General features: G+C 42.6%; 1 protein-coding gene across 1 annotated transcript in view; it reads left to right on the top strand.

Annotated features, from left to right (window-relative positions):
• Nucleotides 1-23955, top strand: part of LOC129700775 (calponin-3-like) — a 52194-nt gene that overhangs the window by 14008 nt on the left and 14231 nt on the right. Inside the window, exon 2 of the mRNA XM_055641465.1 lies at nucleotides 21893-22014. Coding sequence (XP_055497440.1) covers nucleotides 21893-22014 — 122 coding nt within the window. The remainder of the gene's footprint in view (nucleotides 1-21892; nucleotides 22015-23955) is intronic.

Genomic DNA, 23955 nt, shown 5'->3' with positions numbered 1-23955 from the left:
TCACTAGCCAGTTTGGGTCACTTTTGCAGTGAAATCTCAGCTGGTGGGTATTCAACTTGGCATATACAACGTGGAGTCTTGCAACATAGAAACAGGCCCTTCAGCCCATCAATGCTGCCTTTTTGTCCATCTACACAAATTCCATTTGTCCGTATTAGAGTCTGTTCTATGATTTGCTTATTCAAATGCTTGTTTGAATGTCTCTTAGAGATGTGATGATTGAAGCTGATTCTACCCCCTCCTCAGTGTCCCTCAGTCCCCTTTATAGCGTGTTCCCCTCACTTTAAACTTGTGATCTCTTGTTTTTAAATACCCTTATTATGGGGAATTATTCTAACTAGTTTCGGGTTTATTATTTGTCTTGTTTATCAAGGTATAGTGAAAAGCTTTTGTTTGCTTGCTATCCAGTCAAAGAAAAGATGATATATCAATGCAGTCAACCCATCCGCAGTCCACAAAAAAAGGATAAAGGGTGCTACTTTTAGTTCAAGATATAACATTGAAATCCGATTAAAGATGGCTCAAAGGTTCCAATGAGGTCAGGTCAGGACTGCACTTCAACTGATGAGAGATCCCTTCAGTTTTCTGACAACGGCTGGGAAGAAACTACCTACCACATCTGTGCCTCTTGCGTAATCTTCCACAATCAGGTCATTCATAAGTCTCTGTCTTATGAATTCAGCCCAGGTGGGTTTTTTTTGTAATTTGAGGTTTTTGTTTAGATAAGTGGAGGAAAATAATTGAATGGTTCCACGATAGTGATTTTGCAGTTGTACTCTTGCTAACATTTCCACGCTCTGGCTTCTCAAATGTATACGTGGAATTTTTAGTTTAGTTTAGTTTGTGGAGATACAGCGTGAAAACGAGCCCTTTGACCCACCGAGGCCCCGCCGACCAGCAATCTCCGTTACAGTAGCATAAACTACACACTAGGGACAAAATCTATATATTATTAGCACCTGGGGAAACTCCTACGTGGTCACGGGGAGGATGTACAAACTCCGCACAGGCAGCATCTGTGGCCAGGATCGAACCATGGTCTCTGGTGCTGTAAGGCAGCATCTCTGCTGCTGTGCCACCGTGCCGCCCTTTTTGGATGCACAGGTGGCTTCTCTCTCCAGTGCATTTGGTAATCGTTGGTTCAAAGCTTTTCTGCAGCTTTGAGAGTAGAGGAATTCTCTTGCACACCTTAGTATTTTGGTGTGGGAAATACAGATAATGTTGACAACCTAGTTCCCTTTGTTCTTGGCTATCTGATTGATGGTCATTTTTCCCAGATGTATGGGTTTGGTATATTTAATCTTCAAATGACCAGTGTCCTAGTAAACTGCGGATGAGCAGCAGCTATGAATCACGCCGTGACTGTTGATGGCTTCTTCTGCACTAATTAAAAACAATTGCATGTTAGTCCATTGCTAATCAGTACAGCTGGTTACAGGCTCTTTGCCTTGGACACCTGCCAGCCTTTTTGCAAGGAACCATACTAACAATATGTCTCAAGAACTCTTGAGAGTGGAAAAACTTACTTCAGCTGTCAACCTTAACCTACAAAGGTAATTCAGTCTGGAGATTGTCTTTCTATTCTTGATTTTAAAACTGCATGTAGTCTGCTGGCAACTGTGAAAGGCGGATAATTTATCCAGCAACACCTCAAAGGGCATGTGTCCATTTATGAGGCGGTTGGAAATGCATTAAACGTCACTGTATTAAATTGCATATGTTTTATTTGTAAACTTGCAAGATGGACACAGTCTGGTGCAGTACAAGATGTAACACAGCTTGCTTTGTTAAAGGGCAAGATGCTTTTATGATATTTAGTGTAACAGGATATGAATTGAGCTTTTGCAATTGCCATGTTCTCTCTGGAGATATTTATACGGGCACCTCCATAATTGTCTGGGCACGTTTGGAGCCTTTCTAAAGGGCTGCCTTTTAGATTCGGACCTTGATTGTGAACCTCAGTCAGGTGTTTGAAATAAAAGTGCCACAACTGATCCAGTTTGTTCTTAAACATACACATTTCTTTTAAATGACGAGAACGAAAGTTGATGGAATGTATTTAATTTGGGATTCAATTCTTTTAACTAAAACTATTAAATGACTTGAATGTGAGGTGACCAGATAAGAGATAGAGAATACTAGACCCAATGGGTCCCATGTTCACACGGCAGGGCTGGTCGCCCAACGCAATATTCCACCTCTCCACCAATTCCAATATTGGTGGCCAGTGGGGAAGGGGCTTTCTGGAGTGCTAGTATGGGTGTTGTGGGCTGAAGGGACTGGATTCCAGAGGGATGGCATGGACATTGTGGGCCAAATGGATTCTTTTTCCCCCATATCCCTTGATTCCCTTAGCTCTAAGAGATAAATCTAACAATCTCTTGAAAACATCCAGTGAATCGGCCTCCACTGCCTTCTGCCACAGATTCACAACTCTCTATATGAAAAAGTGTTTCCTCATCTCAGTCCTAAATGGCCTACCCCTTATACTTAAATTATTCTTAATCTGTGACCCCCTGGTTCTGGACTCCCCCGACATCGGGAACATTTTTCCTGCATCTAGTCTGTCCAATCCTTTAAGAATTTTATGTTTCCATAAGATATCCTCTCATCCTTCTAAATTCCATTGAGTACAAGCCCAGTCGACCCATTCTTTCATCAGATGTCAGTCCCGCCATCCCCGGAATTAACCTGGTGAACCTACGCTGCACTCCCTCAATAGCAATAATCTATCAAATGTTGAGTTTCACAGAGTGTTTTGTACATATTAGCAAGGCGGATGGTTTGTTTATTTTTGTTGCAAGAGCGTGTGGAGGTTGGAGCAGGAGAACAATGCGTTTCCAAGTTTCCTGCATAACTTGCTTTAGAATTTGAATACTTACAAGTTTTCTGCCTGGCTCAACATTTCCATAGGGCTTGTCTTTTTACTCAAGCTGGCTCCTTTATGGGACATCTTTAGCTTGCCTCTTGCTGAAACACTTAAAATACAACTTTCCAAAAAACATTTTTGACAAATAAATGGCATGTGATGAGAAGAACTGCAGATACTGTTTGTACCAAAGATAAAGTGCTGGAGTAACTCAGCTGGCCAGGCAGCATCCCTAGAGAATATGGTTAGATGTTTCGGATCGAGATCTTTCTCCTGACATGCAATAGTTCTGCCACAACTAAAGCGATGATTGATGAGGCTTGCCAAGTATTAGTAAAAATAATGTACACTAAGAGATAAAATGCACCCTGACTTAGCATGCTCAAGTTTTTTTCCTTGTTGATAAGAATTTTCAACATCCAAGATGTCTGAAAAGAATAAGGTTAGACATTCAAGCACCTGAGATATTCCTTCTTTAGCAAAGTACTATTGGGCAGAAGGGATTGAGATAAAAAAATACTGAGGTCAGTAATTTGTGCATCACTTGAAAAAAAACTATAGGACCCAACTAATTTTGTGTAGCACAGAAAGGCAACGTGTTTTTTAAATAAGGATCACAAGAATCTATTAAAGCAGATTTGACTTTCTGGCATTTAAAATGTTTTAATTGACCCTAAGGAGTTTGGCGGTGCGACTCACCCATTGCAGCGGCCCCTACAGCCTGTCTGTCTTTTTTTTAATTTTTTGTCTAGTTAAATGTAGTGTTGGTGTTTTTTTAATACTGGTTTTAAATGTGTATATGTGAGGGGCGGGGGGACTGTTTAAAATCTCTTCCCTGTCCGGGAGACCCAACCTTTTCCCTGTTGGGTCTCCGTTGTCGTTGGGGCCTAGCACCGTGGAGTGGCCTCTAGCTTGAACGACCCGGGGGCTCGGGAGACTGCGGAGCTGAGGACTACTCACCATGGTGGGGCTGGCCGGCCTCAGAGCATGGGGAGCGGTGGTGACTCGCTGCTGCGACTCGACTCCTGGGGCTCGGAGGCTCCAGCAACGCAGCCGCAGGTCCGGTGGACTGGGACATCGGGAGCCCGTGGGTCCCGGGGGAGAGACCGCTTCCCGGAGCTCCCGCAACGTGACATCTCCAACCCGTGTCGAGGGGTTGGAACGACCCGGAGCAGGGCCGTACATCACCCGGCACGGCTTCATGGCCGTGGGACATACCAGCGCCCGCCGGGGGCTCCTACTTTGTGACTTTTAGACCGGGAGCGGGGCCGTAAATCGCCCGGCATGGCCTAGAATGGCCGTGTGGCTTATCATCGCCCGCCTGGGGCTTGGACATCGGGAGAGACATGGAGAACAGGGGAGAGAAAAGACTTTGCCTTCCATCACAGTGGGTTCACTGTGATGGATGTTTGTGTGAATTAAATTGTGTGTATGTCTGTAGGAAATTGTCTGTAATTTGTTTGTATGGCTGTGGAAACGGAATTTCGTTTGAGCCTCACTGAGGCTCAAATGACAACAAATGGTATTGTATTGTATTGGTTTGGGTCAAACGGCGCTGAAAAGGACTCGCGCTGCTCAAGGGCGTACGTTGCAAGTTTCGGGAATTGTAGTTGATGGTGCCACACCCTCCGACTAAGTGATCCGTGTGGGCTTCCCGGTTTGAGCTCTTAGTCTGTGGATTCTGGCAGGAATTGAGAAGTTCATTTATGAAGGAGGATTGTTTGAGACTGGGGTTGTTTTCTTTGGAACTGAGAAGGCCGTGGGGAGATGTGACCACATTGTATAAGATTCATAGCAAAAGTAGGAAGAGCCTGCTTCTCTCCACAAAGGAAAGTAGTGGAAGACTTGGGGGGGAGGGATTTATTTTCCTGGATTGGAACAGGGATTTTGGACTTTGCAGCCCAAATAAGTGATGGTGCAGCAAATGCACCTCATATTGTTATAGGGTGCAAAGCCCATGAGTATTGTATTGTATTGTATTCAAATTTATTGTCATTGTCTCAATTTGAGACAACGAAATGAATAATAAAGGGCCTGTCCCACTTTCACGACCTAATTCACAACCTTTTTTACTCGTGGACATTTTTCATCATGCTAGAAAAATGCCCCGACCTACTTGATGCCACGAGTACCTGCGACAAGCATCACGGCCTGCTATGACCTACCTACGACCTCCTACAACCTCGTGACGACCATGCTGCGAGTATGAGTCGAGGGCAAACTCGGCAGAGGTCGTGAATTAGGTTGTGAAAGTGGGAGAGGCCTTTAAGACCATTATCATGTATCTAATCTGTACACTGTGGACGGCTCGTTTGTAATCGCGTATTGTTTTTCCGTTGACTGGTTAGAATGTAACAAAAAGTTTTCATGTACACGTGACAATAAACACAACTACATCGAGATTAGTCTCAAGCCCTTTATGACTGGAATAGCTTTAATGTGCTGCATGGCTGCTTTCTGAGCTGTATATTTTGTCTTAATTGGATGCATTTACGTAGAAGAAACTTGGAAAAGACGCTACTCTCCCATTGTTGTTGGCTGTGAATGTATTTGTTTAGTCTGATGTTGGAAGAAACCTTGGAGACTTCTCTTTTCCATGTGACCTTGTCAATCCATTACTATCGAAGTTCTTGCATTGGTTTTTGGCGAACAACATACCAAATAAAATGGCCAGATTTGTGGGACTTAAGTTGGGTCTGCGTTTCTACACATCGGTCGACGCCTTTTCTCAACAATTCTAAAATTAAAAGTTGCTGGAGTTCGCAGGTCCACGTGAGGTTTACTATTCCGATTTTTGTTTGCCGATTGCTTCAGGGAAAGTCTTTTTTTAATCACTGTCAGACGGCTGAAAGGGAAAATAGACGGAATGAAATGGGCCCAAATCCAGAACTCCCAGGGTAAAGCAGACTAAATTTTTCCATTGTGAGCTCATGTGAAAAAAATCTTTTTGCTCAATTTCCGCTATTTAAATATTAACATTGTTGATGTGACATATTACCAGTGCTGTTCTCCAATTTGGTTATTGTCGATGATAAAAGAAGCTACTGTGAGACGCGCAAATGGAAAATCTAGTCTTGGAAAGGTTCATGTTCATATTCCACAGGCATTAGTCATTGAGATGCGAATACAAGCGTTTATTACCCAAAAATCTGGCAAGAGTAAATTCCAAATTCTTTACTGAGCTGCATGACACTTCCATTATACAATGCTCAATAGCATCAAATATCATTGGCCTTAATGAAAGGTCATTTTGAACTTTAGTTATTCCAGTGGCATTTTAAAAAAAAAAAATGTTTAAAGAAAATTTCAAAACCTTTAATATTTGTTTTTTCCGTTAAACCACCTGAATCCCCACCTCTTGTCTTTTTGGTTAATTGATTAGATTGCAAATCGGTTCCCAATTTTCAGAAGTTCATAGAAAATCCCTTTCATCTGTCAAATATTTACATCTGCGAAAGATCAGGATTAAGTTAGTGTTTTGCTCCGATTGAAACCCATATGGAGTATAATTAATGTTTAATAATTTTCTTCAAAAAGCATGTTAGGATGCACTGTGGCACGGCAATAGAGTTGCTGCCTTGAGACCTGGGTTCGATCCTGACTTCAGGTGCTGTCTGTATGGAATTTGTACGTTCTCCTTGTGACCACGTGCGTGGGTTTTCTCCAGGTGCTCCGGTTTCCTTCCACACTCCAAAGATGTACAGGTTTTGTAGGTTAATTGCTTCGGTAAAATTGTCCCCAGTATGTCGGATAGGACTAGTATATGGGGTGATCGCTGGTCGGCGTGGACTCTGTGGCCCGCGGGGTCTGTTTTCGTGCGATATCTCTAAAGTACAGTTTAAAGTGTGGGGTGGGAGGGGGATGAAAAAGGCGGTATAGTGTCTAACAACACTTTTTTAAACAACTTGCGTATCACCCAACGCAAAATATAGTAACGTGGCACGACTTAGAATTTGCTCCCAAACAAGTCTGTATAATAACAATCAAATGTTTTCCTCTCAAACTCTGAGAGCTGCTTTTATTCTTTATTTTCAGCACCTGCTTTGAATTCTTTCTGCTAAATGTCTCCTCTTCCCCTTGTATTGTCTACCCCTTCATGTCATTCCTGATTCATCAAGAGCAACCTCTGGCTCTCTCTTGTTGCTCTGTGCCGACTTGATGATGATCGAAGATGCATGTGCCGTGGAAAAAACACCGCTGGGGAAAGGTATTGGTATTCCAGAGGTGTTGGTAATGGGGATACAATGCAAGATGTTTATCATCCAGAAATCTATTCTTTGGCCAGGATTGACTAGAGAGGAGATGGCTTGCTGGGGCATAGGGAGAGAAAGTGGCTTGTAGTGACGTCTCCGTCTGAGGAACTTGTGAGGGATGGAGTTGCACATCTTTACGTGACATCTGGCTTTCCCATTGTAATTTGAGATTGAATGCAGTTAAAATTCTTCTGCTATGAAGGAGTCTGGAAAATGCTAGGATCTGTGGAGGAAAGGTTGAAGAGCTGCAAGTTTGACAGAGGTGGGGAAATAAGTGATCCCTGCAGATTGAGCATCAGTTGGGATACACAAAGTTATTTATTTCAGTACTAAATAGAAGGAAACGGGACATTTAAGCCAGCTGAATCTATCTCATGTTGAGTTTTAAGAAGTTGGCGATGTTTGATTGTGGCCACATTTGGGAAGAAATTGGCTAGAAGGACATTTTGGCTAAGCTGTGATCTTTCTTTCCGCACAGATGCTGACTGACTTGCTAAGTGTTTCCATTGTTATTTATATTTGAGGTTTCCACCATGTTCAATAGTTTGTTTTCAGAAGCCTCTGCCTGGGTTTGCAGAGACATTAGGTCATGTGGGCTGAAAGATTAAATTGCTTAATTATGCTATAATTCTCTTTCTTGAGAATATATATTAAAAATGTAAAATCTTGCCTGCATTTGTATAGTTGAATGTTGGATGGCTTCCCAGGCTAATATGCGTTGACAATTTGTTTCCCCATCTTTAGTTTTGGTTTTAGCGATACAGCGCGCAATGGGCCCTTCAGCCCACCAAGTCCGTGCAGCCAATGATCGCCCGTATGCTGGTTCCGTGTTGTCTCAATTTCGCATCCTACACACCAGGGGCAATTTGCAAAAGCCAATTAACCTACCAACCTGGAACGCTTCTGGAACGTGGGAGAAATCCAGAGCACCCGGAGAAAGCCCATGTGGTCACAGGGAGAACATACAAACTTCGTACAGACAGCACGCATAGTCAGGATCGAACCCGGGTCTCTGGCGCTGCAAGGCAGCAACCCAACCTCTGCATCACTGTGCTGTCCTGATTATAGAGTAGAGCGAATGGAATTTAAAAACTGCTGCCGTGTTAGAATGAAACAATACAAACCAGATAGATGGATTGACTGATAGTAGTTACATGACCCACATCATCTTCAGAGCTGTTGTGTAACATTGCTAATTCTGGAGCTCTCAGTTCTACAAGCAATCTACTTCCTTATTGATTCATTGTGGAAATCATGACAACACTAAATTGTTAATATTAAGTATTTAAATGCAAACAGTTTAAAATTGCACTTCTAATCATTAGGAAAGCTCAAGAAACTTGCAGGTAATTTAGGCAGTGTTCATTCAGATTTAAATATTGCTTTAACTTTGTTTTAACCTTTATTGTCTTGCTCTCCATCCACCTAAATATAAAATATTAATGTTTTACTTTAATGCAGTACGACAGATTTTTGAGATGTAATTATTTTGAGAATCTTGTGCTGGTGTATTTAAAGTTTATGACATTGTGATGAATTTTGTTTTGTATTTATCTTGAGTTTAGTTTATTGTCACATGTACTGAGGTACAGCGAAAAGCCTTTGTTGCGTGCTAACCAGTCAGCGGAAAGACGCTACATGATTACAACCGAGACATCCACAGTATACAGACACATGATAACGGGAATAGCGTTCAGTGCAAGGTAAAAGTCCGTTCAAAGATAGTCCAAAGGTCGCCAATGAGGTAGATAATAGCTTAGCACTGCTGGTTGTTGGTTGGACACTTGCCGGCTGGTTCAGTTGCCTGGTGACAGCTGGGAAGAAACTGCCCCTGAATCTGGAGGTGTGCGTTTTCACACTTCTACACCCTTTGCCCGATGGTTAATATCTGATGCAGGATGTAGATGATGAAAGTTTTACACCACTTATACTGGCAAGTGATGTCACCTGTTTCAGACCGGGGCCCCTGACTCCCATGGCTTTTACAAGTAAAATACTTATTGTAAAAACACATTGTCCTTGGCAGAGGTTGTGACATGAAAGCGTGATTTGGATGAATCGAGGGACACGCGCAGGATAGACCAGGTGTGGCTGTGGCTAATCAATACCCAGAGGATGCAAAATGGATGCATGTTTCATTTTTAATGACATTTAAATAAAGTCCAACACTTGTAGCAATGATGGGGTGTGAATAGGTTGTGTGTGTGTGTGTCCTGTTTATGGAATATATGGAATCTTTCCGAGATGGAAATGTCTTTTGTATTGATGTTAGATTCCTTGAGTGAATACCAGTTTTCTATTGTATGTTTAGATAAGTTCAGAGATATAGCACGGAGACTGGCCCTTCGGCCCACCGAAGTCCGACCAGCGATCCCCGCACATTAACACTATCCTACACACACTCGTGACAATTTACAATTATACCCAGCCAATCAACTTAGAAACCTGTATGTCTTTGGACTGTGGGAGGAAACTGGAGCACCCAGAGAAAACCCACGCAGATCACGGGGTAAGCGTACAATCTCCGGACAGAAAGCACCCGTAGTCAGGATCGAATCCGGGTCCTTGGCTCTGTAAGGTAGCAACTCTACCGCTGCACCACCTGGGTATCTACCCGAGCACATGTGCCACTAACTCAACTGAAATACTTGCTCTTTCACTGGAAGGGGCCAAATGGACAGTGATTTTGAGGTGTCTTTCAGTAGGAGAGGGGTTAATGGGTTGGGTATGTTCAGGGGAAAAAGTTAGTTTGCAGAGCCATGGTATTTGAGGTAGAAGGGAATGGGTTGAAAAATAGTAAGTGTTCAGGAAGGAATTGCAGTTACTGCTTTACACCGAAGATGGACACAAAATGCTGGAGTAACTCAGCGGGTCAGGCAGCATCTCTGGAAAAAAGGAATCTGTGATGTTTCCAGTTGAGACCCTACTGAAGAAGTTGACGAAGAAGGGTCTTGACCAGAAACGACACCTATTCCTTTTCTCCAAAGATGCTGCCTGACCTGCTGTTACTCCAGCAATTTGTGTCTATCTTCTGGAGAATAGGTCAGTTTGCCAGACGGCCCCAGGTTGGAGCCATATGTCAGCAGGAGAGTAACAGTTAACTTCAATCACATCATTAGGATCACATACTCCTACGTAATCTAAATGCTACTATTTAAAGTTGATGGTGAATGTTTTCTCTGGTGAGAAGTGCTAGTTTTGGAATAATTTGAAAAGTAGTTCTGCAATTGCCTGAGTAAATATCTGGTCAAAAGCAATTTTTTCTCCAATCTTAAAACCCTATGATTGGAAACCAGACCGAGCATATCTCTGCCACTTTTACATTCAATGCAACATGGGGCATTAATTTTGATCAGAACTTTCTTTTAATGCTCTACAAAATGTAAGGTCTTATAAGCAAGAAAACCCCTCATTTTTAGTAATACCTGTTCAATATGATAAGCACAAGCTCTTTCTTCTCAAGATCTTGCATTAATGTAGTGCCTTTCAGAATTCTGTGCTCTAATGTCATTTTGAAGTGTTATCAGAGTTGTAATGTGGGAAACATGGTAGGCAATTGAAGCAGAGCAAGTTTCCACATTATCCAATTTAATAACCACAAGATGTTCATTTAGTTTTTTTGGGTAGATATTTTTCCAAGGTACTAAAGATAATTTCTTTATCAGAATAATGACGCAATGTTATTTGTATTGTATAGCAGACTTAAAATGGACCCCTAGTTTCTGTTCTGAAGTCTTTCACTGACCGGGCTAATACTCCTGAGGAGAGGGAATGTATTTATGTAACATTGCTGCCTCATGTCTACAGTGGGGCTGAGTGTGGTGCAAACTTTGATCTGGCTGCAACAGTAATATTCTGTCAACTGCTCCATCTCCACTTGTATTAAATGCAGTCCTTGATGTTTGCACTTGTTTCAGTGCTTAAAGGCAGAATCAAATCAAGATATATATATATATATATAATGTATGGTTTTGATGAACTCATTTTTCATATTTCATTTGTGAAACTTTCACGTGCAAAGAAAGACTCGTTTCAGCACTTTAAACACTGTCCATGCCTTTAGAACTGTGAGCCTTTGTTGGCATACGTGCAGAATCTTCAAACCCAGGTTTCAAGTAAATTCCTTTGCATCTATTGAATACATATGGAGTTGCCAGGACTTTAATGAGTGTGTCAAAGGTTCAGTATTTTTAAGGCATGCTTGTTGCAGCGCTCTTCCCTAGAAAAGGAGAAATTCTGATTTAAAAAAAAAAAAAAAGATTTTTTTGGGATGACCAAGATATTAAATATCATAAATAAACTCCTTTTGATCTATTAAAGGGCTGTGGCTACACTTTAATTTGAAAATGGAACTCTGTTTTAGAGTTCTTGGGGGGGGGGGGGGGGGGGGGGGGGGCAGGCACATTGTAATTCCCAGCTGCTTCCCTTGTCTTACAGCACAGGAACAGGGTCTTCAGCCCACCAAGTCCACATTCTGTGCAGAGTTGGGTCGGTTGAAAGTGACTGTCGTTTGGTCTATTTGTTCGATGCAGTCTGCGTGAAAGCCACCCTCAACCACACCAAGTGTGTAGGAAAGAACTGCAGATGCTGGTTTAAATCGAAGGTAGACACAAAATGTTGGAGTAACTCAGTGGGACAGGCAGCATCTCTGAAGAGAAGGAATGGGTGACGTTGCTGGTCGAGACTGGTCTCAAGAAGGATTTCGACCCGCAACGTCACCCATTCCTTCTCTCCAGAGATGTTGCCTGTCCCGCTGAGTTACTCCAGCATTTTGTCTCAATAACGTCAACATGTCATTCCCTACGCATTTGTCCAGCTTCCCTTTAAACCCATGCATGCTCTTTGCCTTATCCACATTTGTGCCGTGACACGTTGACCATACCACTTCCCAGTTAAAGCAAGTCCTTAGTTCAGTATTGGGATTGTTTGTAATGTCAGCTTGTCTTGTCGGAAGATAACCAAATGAGAAAATCATCATTTAGCTTCATCTTAACTTAACAATATCTAAATTCTTCTTCTCCCCGCCCCAACCCCTCTCCATCACGATGTAGCTTCTTGAATAACTTGTGGCAGTATTAACCACTGATTTGCACGGAGAAAAGCTTCTGAACACAAATCCAAGAACTTTGCCTGTAGTTTTCGAGCAACAAATTATTTAAATGATCCTTAATGTGCCATCTTCTGTGTCTAAATCCAATGCTGCAATTGCCCATGCCAAACAAATTTTCTCCTGATATTAACACAGTGCTGGAGTAACTTAACGGGTCGACAGCATCTCAGGAGAAAATGGATAGGTGACCCAACCATTTTCTCCAGAGAGTCTGCCTGACCCGCTGAGTTACTCTGGCATTTTGTATCTCCCTTTGGTATTAATCAGCACCTGCAGTTCCTTGTTATTTTTATTTCCACCTGATGCTGTTTGGCTGTGGATTTCTAGCTCAGTTGGGCAAGTTGCAACAAGGCATGTACCACTAAAAGCCGATTTAGCACATTAAGGTCGTTAGTAATGGAACAAGGTTGACCTAACCACTTTTTATTGGAATTTCTGTTGGGTGTAGTTAAGTGGAGAACTGGGCCAGGGTTTTATTTGCTGATGCCTATCTCATATCCTGTGTGTGAAGCAAATGTGTGGACATCACCCCAGACCAGAGTTGGGTCAATAGCGATACTGGAATAACATTGTCTTTTCTCATAGATTGTATGACCACCTGTACAACTTATGAGCTGCAGAATCTGCTGCACTGGCCTGTACATTTTCTTCTCTGGGTTGTGGTCCAGTGTAGGGGGGGGGGGGGGAGAGAGAGAAGACAGTTTATTGTGAAGAAAATCCAGATTTGATAATTGACGCAAGATTGAAGGAGATGATGTGTGTTAATAGTTTTGTGTTTTAACTTTGGTTATTTTAGAATGTTTATGATTTATGCCTGGGGCACTGGGAGCCAGGCTGCCACCTCGTGGGGGAGAATAAGCCAGTGTTTCTTGCTACACATGAGATGTCAAATAACTAAGTGATTTCTGTCGAAGATTTTTGTCTGGTGGTGCTTATGTATCCTTTAACTTTCACGTCAGGTCGGGGGGGGGGGGGGTAAGTTCCCCGTTCCCCCCCCCCCCCCCCCCCCCCACGGGTACCATGTAATCCCATGCTACCTGCTCCATAGCATTTCACCACCTGGACTGGAGTGGCGTTTCCTGCCGGGACCGGCCAGAATCTTCAGTTTCGGCGGTGACGCAGCGCTGAAGCACCATCACGGAGCGGGCGAAACCTTACCGAGGTCCACCATGTGGTAAGCTCTAGAGTGCTGAGATTGCCGACTCCAACATCGCGGAGCTGTGAGGTCTGCAGAGCGTCCAGGGTGGCACTGACTTTGAACACCGTGGAGCCTGGGATCTTTCGCCGAGATCGCCAGTGTTGGAGCTCCGATCAGTGTGGCCTGTGGACTTTGGGAGCTGCGGTCTCCGGTAGGAACCAGCCGTTCCAGACACTCCAAGTCGCTGAAGAGTGTACTTCCGATGCCGGAGCTCCATTATCCGGCGAGAGGGCCTGAAACACCGGGCTGCCGTTGTGGCGACTGCGGAGGCCTCAAATAGGCCCCGACCACGGATGAACAAGAGGAAGAGGACTGGACTTTGCTGCTTTCCCTCACAGTGGGAACCATTGTGTGGAAATGTTTTTATGTTTATTGTTAAATTCTTCTTTAATGTGGTGTTTTATTTTTATTGGTGTGCTGCAAATGGCAACTCAAATTTCACTGCACCAATTGGTGTACGTGACAATAAATGTCCATTGTCCTTTGTACCAGCAGTCTTGTCATGGTTAAAACTGGTCTATGCTGGTTTTGAAATCCTTTTCCAGTAAAGTAGCAACTGGGATATGATTTGGGTTTGTTTATTTGTTGGGAACAATGAAAGTATTTGTGCTCAGTTCTGGGCATCATGTTACAGGAAAGATGTCAAACAGGAAAAGTTACAGAGAAGATTTACGAGGATGTTGCCAGGACTAGAGAGTCTGAAGTATAGAGAGAGGTTGTGTAGGCTGGGACCCTATTCCCTGGAGTGCAGGAGGGTTGATGTTATAGAGGTGTATAAAATCATGAGAGGAATAGATCGTGTAGATGCACAGAATCTCTTGCAGAGTAGGTGAATCGAGGACATGGGTATGAGGTAAAGGGGAAAAGAGTTAATAGGAATCTGAGGGGTAACTTTTTCACACAAAGGGTGGTGGGTGTATGGAACAAGCTGCCAGAGGAGGTAATTGAGGCTGGGACTATCGCAACGTTTAAGAGTCAGTTAGACAAGTGCATGGATAGGACGGGTGTGGAGGGAACTCGGGCAAGTGGGACTAGTGTAGCTGGGACATGTTGGCTGGTGTGGGCAAGTTGAACTGAAGGGTCTGTTTCCATACTATATCACTCTATGACTAATGTTAGGAGAATTTTACATTTGCAGTTGAACTGAATGTTAGAGCCAGCCACAAAGAGATGTGTTAGTAGCAAGAAAGTACATTAAGACTTCACGGCAATGTTTTTGTGGGCTTGGAGGTTCGTAGGTAACAGACAGCAAGATGTTGCCTGAAACAAGTCCATCTTCCATTTGGCTATAGGAAAAATGACTGGTGAAAGAGGCTTTTTTTTGCGATTACAGATTCTATTTAGAATGTGGGCAAGGCTGGTATTTAATGTCTGTCCATAAATGCCCTTTCAGTTTGCTGCTTGCTGAGGCATTTGAGAAGACAGTTACAATTCCACAATATTGCTGTGGGTCTGAAGTTGAACATAGGCCTGAATGGGTAAAGATGGTAAACATAAGGAACTGTAGATATTGGAACCTTGAGCAAAAGACAGTGCTGTAATAACTCAGCAACATCCTAAGAGAACATAGGTAGGCGCCATTTCGGTTCAGGACCCAGAAACTGTCCTATCCATGTCCTCCACAGATGCTGCCTGACTTGCTGAGTTACTCCTGAATTTTAAAAAAAAAATGTTTTTTTTTGAGTAATGATGGAGGGTGTCTCTACGGACACAAGGGCAGCACAGTGGTGCAGCAGTAGAGTTTTACAGCATCAGAGACCCAGGTTCGATCCAGACTACAGGTACTGAATGTATGAAGTTTGTATCAGCGTACAGGTTTGTAAGTTAATTGGCTTTGGTAAAAATTGGAAATTTATCCCTCGTTTGTAGGATAGTGTTAGTGTATGGGGATCACTGGCCGGCGTGGACTTGGTGGGCCGAAGTGCCTGGTTCTAAAGTGAAAATCAGATGGGTTTTTAAAACAATCCAGACCCTTAATGATTGGGCTGCAAACCATAAGCCACAATGTTGAGTAATAACATCCAACGTAAGCCTAACAAATGACTGGATTTTAAATTCCGTGGTTGCTGTGATCGGATTTGAACTGTTCCCTCTGAATACTTGGTCCAAGTCCCTTCGTTAGTAGTCTGGCAATTTTACTAATGCCCTTGATATATTTACAATTCTTATTGCTGCGTTCCCATTGCTAACAATACATGCACTTGGTAATGGAACCTGTTCTTCTTATACTTGTATAGGAAGGAATTGCAGTTGCTGTTCCATCCTGAAGATGGACACAAGTTGTTGGAGTAACTCAGTTGGTCAGGCAACATCTCCGAGTTACTCCAGAGTTAGAGTTAGCAATACTTGCTATTGTTATCCTCGGGTATTTGCAAACCTATAATTCCTAATTAAGAGTTTCCTCCTCATGATAAATCAACATTCGTCACAGAAATAATTTGGAATTTGTTCATACTGCTTTACTGTGTGGAATCTAATGCCCCTGTCCCATTTAGGAAACTTGAACGGAAGCCTCTGGAGACTTTGCGTCCCACCCAAGGTTTCCGTGCAGTTCCCGGAGGTTGCAGGTAGTGGAAGCAGGTAGGGAGACTGACAAAAACCTCTGGGAACCGCACGGAAACCTTGGGTGGGGCGCAAAGTCTCCAGAGGTTTCCGTTCAGGTTTCCTAAGTGGGACAGGGGCATTACTCGGTTGGTGAAATGAAATCTTGAATATCTATTTTCTGCATCTTTCTGAAGAGAATCCATTGTTTTTTTTTGTTAAATGCCGAGTGCTACTTATTGGTTCAAGTACTTAGTTTATCCTTTTTATAGTAGCAGCAAGTTGGCCGGGGGCATGTAAACTGTAAACGGACCTGTCGTCTTCTTCTTGCGTACGCCGTGCACAGCCTAAAGTTGTAGATCATGTGTGGACATCCAGGCCAGGACAGCATCAGTAACTGGGTGGATGCCTTTGATGCCCCCAGGGAATAGTCTCAGTGGACATTCATTTACGATGTCTGGGGTGGTCTGGTCTGGATGTCCACAGTCGCAAGCAGGGCTGTCTGTCATCCCCCACTTATGCAGGTGATGGGCTGTTCTTGCATGGAGTCGTGGTAACTAACTACTGTTTTGCACAATTCTGTTTTCCGACAGTGAAAAATCTTTAATTTCCAAAGGGTCTTGGTGCACACTGAGATAACACTGAAGGAAGCAACTAATTCTTAACATTTGCTTAAAAAATGTTAAAAACTAAGCAGTGACTTCGTTTTTTAAACTTTAACATTCCTGATGTTAAATGGACCTTTTGCTGAACATATGTGCAGATCCAGTGTGAATTGAAGTAAAACTGTAGCAGAATAATTAAAAAGAGCTGATGTTGTGAAGTTCCTTCAAGAATGTAGTGTTCTATCGAATATTTTTGTTGGGTCTAGACCAAATGTCTGACCATACCATTTGTCATCTTTGCTTCTGCAGCTTTTATAGTCTCTGTAAAAGAATTGTTGCTTCAGCAAATTCCTGTTTTTATCCTCCTTGCAAAGATCAGTTGAGTGAATCTGGTGTGTGGTGGTTCAAACTGGATGGCTCCACACCAATTTGCCATGTCGTAAATCAGGATTTTAGTTGAAAAAGCTGTTAAACTGAAGGGCTTGAGACCCATCATGTGGTGTCTCAGTGGTTTAAGCGGTTTTTAAGAAAAATCTGAAATTGATAAATATGTGTCTCGCAATATATGGAAAGATTGTGGAGTTTGAGATGGAGCAAGAAATGCATCTGTGGGTTTAGTTTTTATGCGTTTAAACGTCCAGTGGGTCACAGCACGGAGGATAAATCTTAGAAACAGAAGAGGTGCAGGAGTAGGCCATTCGGCCCTTCGAGCCAGCACCGCCATTCAATATGAATGTGGCTGATCATCCAAAATCAGTATCCGGTTCCTGCTTTCTCCCCATAATCTTCTTGATTAGTAAAGGTGTTAGGGGTTATGGGGAGAAGGCAGGAGAATGGGGCTGGGAGGGAAAGATATCAGCCTTGATTGAATGGTAGTAGACGATGGGACAAATGGCCTAATTCTGCTCCTATAACTTATGAAATTATGAATCCCTATTTCTACATGGCACTGGTGGGAAAATAAGAGAATGGGTAAATTGTACACCAAGCAGAGAATAATTAATGGGCAACAAACTTTCCCTGAATCCTCTTACTCTTAGAAGAACTAATTTAGATACAAGCGCAGTAATTCTGTAGAAATGATGCTGGTTGACAAAATGAGACACAAAAGTGCTGGAGTAAGTCAGCAGATAAGGCAGCTTCCCTGGAGAACATGGGTAGGTGAAGTTTTAGGTTGGGACTCTTCTGTATCCATGTGCTGTAATCAACAGATCATCCATCCACCCATGTCCATATGCTGTAGGTAGACAAAAGCGTTGGAGAAACTCAGCTGGTCAGGCAGCATCTATGGAGAGAAGGAAATGGGCAACGTTTCGGGCCGAAACCCTTGTGTTGGGGAGTATTGGGAGTAGAATGGAAGTGATTTAGATAAAGATTGAACTTGAACTGGAGGCAATTTTGGAAAAAAATGGGCAAAGGGGCATGTGTTTGGAATCGGAAAAGACGAAGGTGGAAATGTTCAGCATAAAGGAGCTTACAGAAAATATATGGGCTGATGCCTTGCAGTGTTTGTGAAGAAAATTCAGATTCAGATTCAACTTTAATTGTCATTGTCAGTGTATAGTACAGAGACAACGAAATGCAAGTGGAACACTCATTACTGCCTGCATATGGATTGACATGATCCGGGTTCAGTTATTTTAATCATAATGATCTTTCAAACTAACTGGGAAAACTACAGGCTTCTTTTAATATGCGTGGAAACTGCTGAGAAGTCAGACAGAGGGTGAAGACCAAGTGTGGAGAACCTGGGAGAAGTACTGAATTAGTGGTGGGTGAGCCGTTAACATGCAGTTCTGGGGCATTTTGAGATGAATCCTAGATGCTTGTGTGGTGGTACAAAGTGCCAGAACCTGCCATGAATATATTTGTAAGTATTCACTGACTTGGGAGTTCATGGGGGTTACAACGACAAAGAGTTTAGAGGTCATGGACAAGTGCCCATTTACTTCTGCACTCTGGCATTTTTCTCATCACTGTAGCTGTTGACTGTACGTGGCTTGACACTACTCGTATATAGTATCATTTGCATTGATTGATTGGATAGAGCACAAAAGCTGTACCTTGATACACATGACGAATAATGAACCGACTGATACCAACATTAATCCCGTTTTATTCTCCCCACATTACCATCAATCTGCCCTGGATTTTGCTGTTCATCTACTGGCTTGGAGTGGCCATGGTAATAAATTAGCACACCAAAATGCATGGGATCTTTGGGATTTGAGAGGAAACCGGATCTCAAACTCCAAAGGAAGCCCAAGTGGTCACAGGGAGAATATGAAACTCCGCACAGACATCATGGAAGGCCAGGATGAAATCCTGGAATTGTCAGCCCGCAGCTGTAGCTATTATGTTGCCGCTGCAAGGTTGTCAGGAGACTAGACTTTGTGAAGAGCGTAAGGGAATTGTGGTTTGAACAATGAGCCTTGCAACTGAAAACCCAGACCTGCTCTTGACATTGAAGTTCCGCTCAGCTTGTGTCGTAAATTGATTCCAGTAAATCGCTCTACTTATTGCTGAAGTATTTGAGCATTCATTATTTTAGTCTGGTTTCTATCCTTTGAAATTATCTTAGTTGTACCTCCACCGTGACAATGTGAACACTGGTATGTTTCATCGGTTGCATAAAACTCATGGGATTTCTCCCCCCCCCCCCCCCCCCCTTCACAGTTTCTGGTTTGGCAATTGAGCTGTTTAATCATTGTCAACATCAGGCTGTCAAAAGACTTGCATTTAATACTGTAATAGACACAAAAAGCTGGTGGAATTGCTGCCTTACAGCGCCAGAGACCCCGGTTCGATCCTGACCGCAGGTGCCGACTGTACGGAGTTTGTATGTTCTCCCTGTGACCGCGTGGGTTTTATCCAGGTGCTTCAGCTTACTCGCACATTCCACAGACGTGCAGGTTTGTAGGTTAATTGGCTTCTGTAAATTGTCCCTTGTGTGTGGGATAAAAGTAGTGTACGGGGGTGATCACTGGTCGGTGAGCTGAAAGGCCGATTTCCACTAAAAATCTCTAAAACTAAATGAAAGAATTCTAGCAAATGTAAGTAGAGGGATATGATGTGGGTTATTCTGGAAAATATTTGTTTTGGACTTGCCGGGAAACCAGTTTGCAGATAGTTCTCAGGAACAGAACTCGAGAGCAACTATCTGTCTGGTTTTACTGAAAGATTTACGTCCATCTTCTTGACGCACTCTGCTTTTAAAAGCATTTCAGTATCAGATGCATAAACATTTATTTTAATTAGTCGTTCAATGATCCGTGGCCTCTTCAGATGTTTTGTGTCACTTCAGCGAAAGCAATATTTAAAAGCAGCTGAACACAGCATATTTGAGGCCTGGATATTGACTCAAGTGTGTTTTATTGATGCAAATTAATTTCAATTATAAAAATGTATGGAGTGGTAGTATTAGTGAGGGAGTAGTCTATTGAACTATCATGACATGTCCAAGGCTAAGCATGGTGTTCAAAATGGCTAAAGTGTTTTACCTTGGGCTGTCTCATCCATTCTATCTTTACATTTGTGGCATTTACAGTTTGATGTTGTATTGATGTATTATAGACCTTACTTTCTCTTTTAGACCCTTAAGTTTCTGGGAGTAAACTTGCGTGTAATAGTTTAGGTTTATTATTGTCACGTGTGCTGAGAAACAGTGGACAAGCCTTTTTTGTGCTGTGCAGGCAAGTAATACCATACGCCAGTGTATTGGGTAGTGCAAAAGAGAAAATAAGCAGAGTTCAAAACATAGTTTTACAGTTACGGAGAAAGTGCAGGTTTCACGTGAAAGGATTGGAATGAGGCAGATTGGAAGATAGGGTTTTATCCATGACATTTGAGAGGTCAGTTCAAGAGTCCAATAACATTGGAGAAGAATTGTTTCATGAAACTGGTGGCACATGCTTTCAAGCTTTCAGTTTATTATTGGCATGTGCACCGACGTACTGTTAAAAGCTTTTGTTGCGTGCTATCCAGTCAGTGAAAAGACTACACATGATTGCAATCAAGTCGTCCACTGTGTACAGATACAGGATAAAGGGAATAACGTTTAGTGCCGGGTAAAGTCCAATTAAAGATATTCCAAGGGTCTTCAATGAGGTGGATAGGTCAGGACTGCTCTCTGGTTGGTGCTAGGATGGTTCAGTTCCCTGATATATGCTGGGAAGAAACTGTCCCTGAATCTGCAGGCATGCATTTTCACACTTCTGTAGCTCTTGCCTGATGGGAGAGGTTGAGTGACCAGGATGGGACTCATCCTTGAATATGCTGGTGGAGCTTGCCGAGGAAGCGTGAAGTGTAGCACTTGCTTTCTGCATGACAGGATAGGGAGAAAATAGAGAGTCCCTGAGATGTGAGTGGCCCTTGATAATGTTAGCTGCTTTCCGGAGGCAGTAAAGTTGATTGGGGGAGGCTGGTTTGAGGCTGTGTGTGGGCAGAGCAGTTGCCATACTGAGTTGTGATGTATCAAGATAGGGTGCTTTCAATGATAGAAATTGGTAAGAGTATTTTGGGACATGCTGAGTTTCTTTAGTCTTCTGCGGGCGTAAGGACATTCTGAGGCACATAGGACATATTGGAGGTCAGCTGAAGGTTGGCAACGGGGTTATGCATGAATAAAGGATTAGCGAGACTGACAAAATGGATTCCCTCTCCTGAAATGGGCATTTCCACAAATTTCCTGTTTTACATTTTTACCAGAAAGGGTTCTGTGAAAACTCAATGACTGAGAGAACTTTGCTCTGGATAATATCTGCTCTTTGTGTTGAAAACAAGAAAATCAGCATCCACAAGGACTGCTAGTCTGCACACCGCTTGTATTAGTCAAGGGCAGGGTCTAGACACACAAGGGAAGATTGTCACAATGGAGTAGTCAAGCACCACTTAGTTTGAAATTTAATCCAAAGTTTGTGCCTTTTTAAAAATTTCTAACAGTCTTGAGTTATTTAACAATGATTTGAAAGTGGAAGCTTTCAGTAAGCAACTGTGAAGACCATTAAAGCCAAGGCTCCTCAGACACTACCTAACCTTGTCTAAATAGCTTTGGATTCTTTTCAGAGCTTTAATCACCAATTCTCGACTGAGTATATCCGATGAAATGGCTTTGTGCAAGTTAGTCCTGACATTCTTTCACCATGAGTAAAGTAATGAAGGTAATAAAATGCAATTCTCTGTAGGATGAAGCCTGAAGTGTTGCAGGAAGCTCATTTTTCAGGATGAAGCATGACAGAGTCTTCATTCTCAGTGTGTTTGAGATGTAGACTCAATTATGTGATAATGTGGGTAAATCATGGTTTGGTTTCCTTCCAGATTCTTCAGAAGTATGACCCTCAAAAGGAGGAGGAATTGAAAATCTGGATTGAAGAAGTTACAGGCAAGCGCCTGGGTGAGAACTTTCAAATCAGCCTCAAGGATGGTGTCATTCTGTGCATGTAAGTAGCTGCGAGTCCTTTGATACTCTTGATCATTTTCTGTCCTGCAAATCTTGTGCTTCACATTTTCACAATGACAATAATAACTTTATTAGCCAAAATATGTTTTGCAACATACGAGGAATTTCATTTGCCAAGCCAGTCGTATAATAAAAAGCAACAGAACACACGAAACACATTTTCAGTCTAGCCTTCCCTCAATTTGGTAATACACCACTTCCAAAGGAATCATCGCTATCAAACGACTTGCTTTATACAGTGTCTTGTGTGTCGTTGGATGACCTGAAGTCTTTGCTGGCCACTAAAGTACTTTATCTAGTGTAACAAGACCTAGCATTTATTCAGGCATTTGTTGATAAATGGAAAGAAATATTCATGCCGCAAATGTGGCAGGCAATGACTATCTCCAACAGGAGATTCTATCCATCTATCTTTGACATTCGGAGGCATTCCCATTGATGTGTCTCCAAGGGTCATGGTGGACGAGAAGGCAGACTGGGCTCTCTACATGTTGCAGGATATTCAGTACTTGTAATCAACCTCCTGGCACCCCAAGGTACAAGGTACAATTCAGGACTGATGGAGTACTCTCTACGTACCTGGATTAGTGTATGTCTAACAATGAGCTTGACTGCCACCAGAACACAGTATCCTGCTTGCCTGGCACTGCTTCCACTGCCATTTATTCCTGCCACTGTGTCCTAAAATGGCTGTGTGATACAAAGACCTTAGAGCGGAGCAAGATAGGTCTTAGAGCGGAGCAATACAATGGGCTGACGTGTACAACGCATTGGAGGGGCCAATTCTGGAGTATGGTGTACAATTTTGGTCGCCCATTTTGGTAAGGATGTCCTACCTGACCCGACCCGACAGAGGAGATTTACTCAAATGTTGCAGGGTTTCAGCAAATTCTTACAGAGAAAGGTTGAACTTGTTAGGGCTTAAAATTTGAGTGCTCTGGTTAAGTCTTTTTAGAGGTTTTTTAAATAATTTATTTTAGACAGAGTGACGTGGAAAGCTTTTTGAGTTGAGTTTGGGAGATTCAAACAAGGATACATACCCGAATTAAGGGACTGCAAGTTTATTGACATTGCAGGGGGGAAACTTTTTACTCAGTGTGTATATGTGTGGTTGAGATTCCATAAGGTGGTGGAGGCAGGTTCGTTTTTTATCATTTAAAGAATAAATTGTTTATAGTTATACACATGGGAAATGCGAATGGAGGGTTATGGTCTGAGCAGGTATAATATGGGACTAGGGATTTTTATGTGTTCGGATGAACTTTACTAGAAGACTAGACGAGGGACCTTAAATAAGAAACATTGTAAACCCCCCCCCCGGCACTCCCTGCGAAATACAATGGGCTACAATGTCTCTTACGCTACCCCCTGGGCCCCCCCCCCCCGCCTATTTTAGTAACTGGAGCCTACCTGACTCGACCCGACTCGCAGGGTAATCAATGTTGCGGGGCAACAGTTTGTGTGTGTGATATAGGGTTAGATTCATAATTCTGTCAGTTCATACTTCGGAGTCAAGAAACAAAATTTGACTTTGGCCGGTCTTTTTTAAGATGTTTTTTAAATCATTTCTTTTTAAATGGCGAAAGCAGGTGCTTGAGTTGGGTTTTGTAATCAACCATGAATCGACCATGACCGTCGCACGTTTGCGTGAGAGTAACCCTTGCTCCGCTCTAAGTTTTTTGTGTGTGATGTAGGGTTAGATTCATAATTACTCTGTTAGTTCATAAATCTGTGAATTCTTGTTAAAGAATAAAAATTTATAAACACACATACACTGAATGCGATATAAATGTATATACTCATATCACACACACAATTATATTCTTCTGATTTTTATATCCAATGATGAACTTTATTTCAGACTAGACAAGGGACCTTAAATAAGAAACATTGAAGCCTGCAGTTTAATATGGGGCAGGGT

Source organism: Leucoraja erinacea, chromosome 10, assembly GCF_028641065.1.
Source record: "Leucoraja erinacea ecotype New England chromosome 10, Leri_hhj_1, whole genome shotgun sequence".
NCBI classification, from domain to species: Eukaryota; Metazoa; Chordata; class Chondrichthyes; order Rajiformes; family Rajidae; genus Leucoraja; species Leucoraja erinaceus.
Note: the sequence above shows the minus strand (reverse complement) of the source record. Positions and strands in the feature narration are given on the sequence as shown.